Source organism: Panulirus ornatus, chromosome 71, assembly GCF_036320965.1.
Source record: "Panulirus ornatus isolate Po-2019 chromosome 71, ASM3632096v1, whole genome shotgun sequence".
NCBI lineage: Eukaryota > Metazoa > Arthropoda > Malacostraca > Decapoda > Palinuridae > Panulirus > Panulirus ornatus.
The window spans coordinates 15,955,056-15,963,433 of NC_092294.1; the positions used below are offsets into that span (position 1 = coordinate 15,955,056).

The following is an 8,378-nucleotide window of genomic DNA, read 5'->3' on the forward strand; positions in this document are numbered from 1 at the left end:
TGTAATAAACGTAACGAAATTGATAAATATCATAGTCGTTTTTTATGCTGATATAGATGTGATAAATTATTCATTTCCCCCTATTTTTGTATTGAGATATAAATGTGATAAATTATTCATTTCCCCTTTTTTGTATTGAGATATAAATGTGATAAATTATTCATTTCCCCTTTTTTTTGTATTGACAATGTCTATCATATTGTTATCTATCGTAACCCGAGGCAACTATACAGACATTTACATTATTCATACAATACCTGTTGTTCATCTGTGTTCGTATGTGTTCAAATACATCGTTTAATACAATACCTATTCATACGCATCTGTTTTGATACAATACCTATTTTCAGACATTTTTTTTAACAATGTTTTGATATTATCTGTTTTGATGCATAATTTTTTATACTAGATATTTCTTATACATCTGTACGTTTAAATACATCTGCTGTAATGCAGTAGCTGTTTTTTTGGTACACTTTTCATACAATATCTGTTTTCTTCGTACATAAGTTATAATACAATAGCAGTTTTTCATAAACCTGCTTTGATACAATACCTGTCTTCATACATCTGTTATGCTGCAATACCCATTAGAATACAATGATACAATACCTGTTGTGTAAATGCTGCAATACCCATTAGAATACAATGATACAATACCTGTTGTGTAAATGTTGCAATACCCATTAGAATAAAATGATACAATACCTGTTGTGTAAATGCTGCAATACCCATTAGAATACAATGATACAATACCTGTTTTTATACAACGTTTTGATACCAGTTTATAGACACTTTTAATACATGTTTATATTCAACGTTTGATATGATACCTGTTTAATAACACCTGTTCTAATACAATACCTATGCAAATACACTGATACAATACCTGTTTACATACACTTTTGATACAATACCTGTTTAAACCGTTTGATATAATACCTGTTTTAATACAGTACCTAATTAAATACATTGATACAATACCTGTTTGAATAAACTGATGCAACACGTTTTGATACAATACCTCTTTAAAACGCCTGTTTTAATACAATACCTATTTGAATACAGTGATACAATACCTGGCTCCATATTGACACCGGTACAGAGATGTGGTGATTAGATTGATGTGGTGCAGGAGTTGATGAGGGGGAGTTGATGGTGAGGGGTGGTGATTGATGAGGGGGAGTTGATGGTGAGGGTGGTGATTGATGAGGGGGAGTTGATGGTGAGGGGTGGTGATTGATGAGGGGGAGTTGATGGTGAGGGGTGGTGATTGATGAGGGGGAGTTGATGGTGAGGGGTGGTGATTGATGAGGGGGAGTTGATGGTGAGGGGTGGTGATTGATGAGGGGGAGTTGATGGTGAGGGGTGGTGATTGATGAGGGGGAGTTGATGGTGAGGGGTGGTGATTGATGAGGGGGAGTTGATGGTGAGGGGTGGTGATTGATGAGGGGGAGTTGATGGTGAGGGGTGGTGATTGATGAGGGGGAGTTGATGGTGAGGGGTGGTGATTGATGAGGGGGAGTTGATGGTGAGGGGTGGTGATTGATGAGGGGGAGTTGATGGTGAGGGGTGGTGATTGACGAGGGGGAGTTGATGGTGAGGGGTGGTGATTGATGAGGGGGAGTTGATGGTGAGGGGTGGTGATTGATGAGGGGGAGTTGATGGTGAGGGGTGGTGATTGATGAGGGGAGTTGATGGTGAGGGTGGTGATTGATGAGGGGGAGTTGATGGTGAGGGGTGGTGATTGATGAGGGGGAGTTGATGGTGAGGGGTGGTGATTGATGAGGGGGAGTTGATGGTGAGGGGTGGTGATTGATGAGGGGGAGTTGATGGGGGAGGAGTATTGGGGAGAGAGAGAGAGAGAGAGAGAGAGAGAGAGAGAGAGAGAGAGAGAGAGAGAGAGAGAGAGAGAGAGAGGTGGAGAGGGGAGGTTTTGGGGTGAGGGGTTATGATGATCGGTGTCCCCTTACCCCCATTAATTAAGGGTAATTAAGGGGGGGGTTTCGCCCCCTCGGTGCAAACACCTTGTCTGTAATTATCAACAACTTACCCTCGGTAAATAATCTAAGTAAACGCCATATTAAAAATAAAAAAAAAATAACCTTTTACCTTGATTAACTTAAAAACGATATTAAAGTAAAGAAGAGGGGATATAGGGGGGGAATTGAGGTGGGGGGGAAGAAGGAAAGTTCGATTCTCTCTTTGGTATTATAAAAACACTTGTGTTTGTGGGTTTATCATATATATCATTTTATTAGGGTCACTTTTTTTTGGGGAGGGGTTTTTACATCGTCACAATAAAAGCACTTTTGCTGTGGGGGAAGAAACAACAGTGGTCATTGAGGAGGGGGGTGTGTAAACAATAGCGTTGAATGGGGGGTGTTTACATAGTCACAATACAAGCACTTTTGCTGTGGGGGGAGAAACAACAACAGTGGTCATTGAGGAGGGGGGGTAAGTAAACAATAGCGTTGAATGGGGGGAAGGAAGGAGGGGGAGGTCGTCATACTTTAAACAATAGCGTTGAATGGGGGGAAGGTCGTCATACTTGTACAATATAACTTGTGTCGTAAGTACGTGGTGGCTGGGAACCACTTCAAGAGTGGGGGGGGGTACAAACGCCATGGACACCCCCCTCCTCCCCCCTCTTCAATTTTAAGGGGGGGTTGGTTGGCTACAGTCCCTTAAAAACAGCTGTGGACCCATGCTGGGTCACACATCACCCAGCACATGACTAGTAACATTACGGAACACTTAATAAAGTAACCATACGCAAAACTTAATAAAGTATCCATACGGAACACGATAAAGTAACCGTACGGAACACTTAATAAAGTAACCGTACGGAACACTTAATAAAGTAACCGTACGGAACACTTAATAAAGTAACCGTACGGAACACTTAATAAAGTAACCGTACGGAACACTTAAGTAAGCGTGCGGCACACTTAATAAAGTAACCGTACGGAACACTTGATAAAGTAACCGTACGTAACACAATAAAGTAACCGTACGGAACACTTAATAAAGTAACCGTACGGAACACTTGATAAAGTAACCGTACGTAACACAATAAAGTAACCGTACGTAACACAATAAAGTAACCGTACGGAACACTTGATAAAGTAACCGTACGTAACACAATAAAGTAACCGTACGGAACACTTGATAAAGTAACCGTACGTAACACAATAAAGTAACCGTACGGAACACTTGATAAAGTAACCGTACGTAACACAATAAAGTAACCGTACGGAACACTTAATAAAGTAAGCGTACGGAACACTTAATAAAGTAAGCGTACGGAACACTTAATAAAGTAACCGTACGTAACACAATAAAGTAACCGTACGGAACACTTGATAAAGTAACCATACGGAACACTTAATTAAGTAACCGTACGGAACAATAAAGTCACCGTACGGAACACTTAATTAAGTAACCGCACGGAACACTTAATAAAGTAACCGTACGGAACACTTAATAAAGTAACCGTACGGAACACTTAAGTAAGCGTGCGGCACACTTAATAAAGTAACCGTACGGAACACTTAATAAAGTAACCGTACGTAACACAATAAAGTAACCGTACGGAACACTTAATAAAGTAACCGTACGGAACACTTAATAAAGTAACCGTACGGAACACTTAATAAAGTAACCGTACGGAACACTTAATAAAGTAACCGTACGGAACACTTAATAAAGTAACCGTACGGAACACTTAATAAAGTAACCGTACGTAACACAATAAAGTAACCGTACGGAACACTTAATAAAGTAACCGCACGGAACACTTAATAAAGTAACCGTACGGAACACTTAATAAAGTAAGCGTACGGAACACTTAATAAAGTAAGCGTACGGAACACTTAATAAAGTAAGCGTACGGAACACTTAATAAAGTAACCGTACGGAACACTTGAAAAAGTAACCGTACGTAACACAATAAAGTAACCGTACGGAACACTTAATAAAGTAACCGTGCGGAACACTTAATAAAGTAACCATACGGAACACTTAATAAAGTAACCATACGGAACGCTTAATAAAGTAACCGTACGGAACACTTAATAAAGTAACCATACGGAACACTTAATAAAGTAACCGTACGGAACGCTTAATAAAGTAACCGTACGGAACACTTAATAAAGTAAGCGTACGGAACACTTAATAAAGTAACCGTACGGAACACTTGATAAAGTAACCGTACGTAACACAATAAAGTAACGGTACGGAACACTTAATAAAGTAACCGTACGGAACACTTAATAAAGTAACCATACGGAACACTTAATAAAGTAACCATACGGAACGCTTAATAAAGTAACCGTACGGAACACTTAATAAAGTAAGCGTACGGAACACTTAATAAAGTAACCGTACGGAACACTTAATTAAGTAACCGTACGGAACACTTAATAAAGTAACCGTACGGAACACTTAATAAAGTAACCGTACGGCACACTTAATAAAGTAACCGTACGGCACACTTAATAAAGTAACCGTACGGAACATTTAATAAAGTAACCGTACGGCACACTTAATAAAGTAAGCGTACGGCACACTTAATAAAGTAACCGTACGGATTAAATCAACAAGGAACATATTTTGATCAGTAAAGCCTCAGTAGACTAAAATCTTTGGCCAATAGACTAAAACAGTGTCGAATAAAAAATTATAATTATAATAAATAACTACCGGAAACTCTGATCTAAATAAAGATATTACGAATAGAAACATAAATGAAGAGAGATAGAGACCATTATCACAACATAACAACAGTTTACACACACAAAATAATAATAATAATAATAATAACTTTACCAGAAACTCTGATCTAAATAAAGATATTACGAATAGAAACATAAATAAAGAGAGATAGAGACCATTATCACAACATAACAACAGTTTACACACACAAAATAATAATAATAATAATAACTTTACCAGAAACTCTGATCTAAATAAAGATATTACGAATAGAAACATAAATAGAGAGAGATAGAGACCATTATCACAACATAACAACAGTTTACACACACAAAATAATAATAATAATAATAATTTTACCAGAAACTCTGATCTAAATAAAGATATTACGAATAGAAACATAAATAAAGAGAGAGAGACAATTACAACAACAGGTTACACACACAAAATAATAATAATAATAATTTTACCAGAAACTCTGATCTAAATAAAGATATTACGAATAGAAACATAAATAAAGAGAGATAGACAATTACAACAACAGGTTACACACACAAAATAATAATAATTATAATAATACATACCAGAAACTCTGATCTAAATAAAGATTTACGATTAGAAACATAAATAAAGAGAGAGAGACAATTACAACAACAGTTTACACACACAAAATAATAATAATTATAATAATACATACCAGAAACTCTGATCTAAATAAAGATTTACGATTAGAAACATAAATAAAGAGAGATAGAGACAATTGTAACAACAGGTTACACACACAAAATAATAATAATACTAATAATAATAATAATAATAATAATAATAATAATAATAATAATAATAATAATAATAATATCCTCTCGTTCCTCTTAACTCAATATATATATATATATATATATATATATATATATATATATATATATATATATATATATATATATATATATATATATATATATACAACTTTGTATCTCACACACAAGTCTGGGGCTAGTGTCTCTCACAAACACATAACTCACATGAATATTAATTACTCACAAAATTAATCCATAAGCTCCATAGGGACACTGATATGATGAATTGAGAAAAATGGCCCACAGCGACCATTTAAAGGCCTTAAACTGAACCATGGCCCAGAAAAAGGACCATTTAAAGGCCTTAAACTGAACCATGGCGTGTGTGTGCGGGGGAAGGGTTCAACCAAAACACAATATTTTTCCTCCACTTCTGTTTTCCGTCTGTGGCGCATTTTCCTCTCACTGTTTCAGTCTGCTGCACGTCTCTGTGGCACGGTCTCACTCTGTTGCACATTTCCGAGGCATAGAAACACACTTGCTGAACCAATTAAACTTTCAAATGAAGGAAAAAAGGAAGAGGAAGATTAAAAGTTTGGGTTTTCGGGGATGGGATGGGGTCGACTATGGCAGACATTGCGACACAGAAAGGGGGACTTTTTAAGGGTTTTTAAGACGGGGATATGGGTCCACAAGCTGCACAGACACCACTTGACATAGCCTCGACACAGACAGACACTTGCTGAACCAATTATACTCTCAAATGAAGGAAAAAAGGAAGAGGAAGATTAAAAGTTTGGGTTTTCGGGGATGGGATGGGGTCGACTATGGCAGACATTGCGACACAGAAAGGGGGACTTTTTAAGGGTTTTTAAGAGGGGATATGGGTCCACAAGCTGCACAGACACCACTTGACATAGCCTCGACACAGACAGACACTTGCTGAACCAATTATACTCTCAAATGAAGGAAAAAAGGAAGAGGAAGATTAATAGTTTGGGTTGGGTTTTTCGGGGATGGGGTCGACTATGGCAGACATTGCGACACAGAAAGGGGGACTTTTTAAGGGTTTTTAAGAGGGGATATGGGTCCACAAGCTGCACAGACACCACTTGACACAGACAGACACAGACAGACACAAGGCTCTGGGTGTAGGAGGGGTGTAGGAGGGTGTTTTTCATACACTGTGGGGTGTGGCTGCTCATGTCTCGCTGGCACGTACGATACTTTGGGCCTAGTGGCGTTCTGCAAGGCGGGCTATTCAAACAAATACAGTGGGTCTTGAGCAAAAAAAAAATGTATATATACAACACATACACGCACATATACATACATACACACACACACACATATACATACATACATACACACACACACACACACACACACATACATGCACAGTCAAGCACACACACACACACACACTCACACCCACCCACACACACACACACACACACATATATATATATATATATATATATATATATATATATATATATATATATATATATATATATATATATCTTAGGGGGAATATAAGGGAATGGAGAGCTTTTGTGACACAACACTGAACATCAGGGTGGAAGGTACGCATATTTTTCTTAGGGTGATATACAGGGGTTATGATATAGCCCTTATAAGGGGGTAGTAATGTACAGGATATATATAACCCTTATAAGGGGGTAGTAATGTACAAGATATATATAACCCTTATAAGGGAGTATAACCTCTGTACAAGATATATATAAACCTTATAAGGGGGTATAACCTCTGTACAGGATATATATAAACCTTATAAGGGGGTATAACCTCTGTACAGGATATATATAAACCTTATAAGGGGGTATAACCTCTGTACAAGATATATATAGGCCTTATAAGGGTGTATAACCTCTGTACAGGATATATATAGGCCTTATAAGGGATTATAACCTCTGTACAAGATTATATATATACATAGCCCTTATAAGGGGGTATAACCTCTGTATAGGACATAGCCCTTTATAAAGGCAGCTAAGGGTAAGGGCTGGTGGGGTTCACGTCTGGTACAAGCACATCACATCACACACGAATCAAAGCACAAGATATATATATATATATATATATATATATGTATATAATATGTAATGTCCTGTCTATTATGTACAGTTATCTACACATTAGGGCCAACTGGCAATCACTAAAGACTAAGGGGAGGTAAGGGAAGGGGGGTTCGATTCTAAGGGGAAAAGGGGGAAAAGTGGCTTTCCATTCAGTCGTGTTAACCATTTTGCGGACGATCAACACACGCGCGCCTCTCGTTGGACGCAAAGCCTCGGTCAGCCATCACGTCACCATGGGTCTTGGCTGCGTCGCTTGCGGCGTCTGTTGCGGCGTCGGTTGCGGCGTCTGCATGAGCTGCGGCGGTGGTGGTGGTGCCGCAGCCTGCGGTGGTTGTGGTGCGGTGGTGGGCGTGGTGGGCGTGGGGTGGTGGTGGGCGGCGGCGCCGCCGCCCACCTGGGACTTGCGGCCGTCCTCCATTATCCCGGGTCCCTACGGTGTGGGTGGGTGGGGGGGTGCAGGGGGGGCAGGGGGGGGGCGGGGGGGAGGGGGGGGCATAAACCATATATATATATATATATATATATATATACACGCAAGAAAGTCATATATAAACACATATAGGAAGTTATATAATCAATACAAGACCATAACACTTCAAGAAATATACAATTTGGTACCATGACATAAAAAAAAACGCTATCTATCTATCTATCTATCTACTTATATATCTATCTATCTATCCATCTACTTATCTATCTATCTATCTACTTATCTATGTATCTATCTATCCATCTATCTATCTATCTACTTATCTATCTATCT

At 38.5% G+C, this 8,378-nt stretch overlaps 1 protein-coding gene across 1 annotated transcript in view; it reads right to left on the reverse strand.

Annotated features, from left to right (window-relative positions):
* Window positions 1-5,694: 5,694 nt before the first annotated feature.
* Window positions 5,695-8,378, reverse strand: part of LOC139747987 (LIM domain only protein 3-like) — a 53,684-nt gene continuing 51,000 nt past the window's right edge. Inside the window, exon 6 of the mRNA XM_071660514.1 lies at window positions 5,695-8,045. Within this exon, the coding sequence (XP_071516615.1) occupies window positions 7,839-8,045 (207 nt within the window). The 3' untranslated portion in view covers window positions 5,695-7,838. The remainder of the gene's footprint in view (window positions 8,046-8,378) is intronic.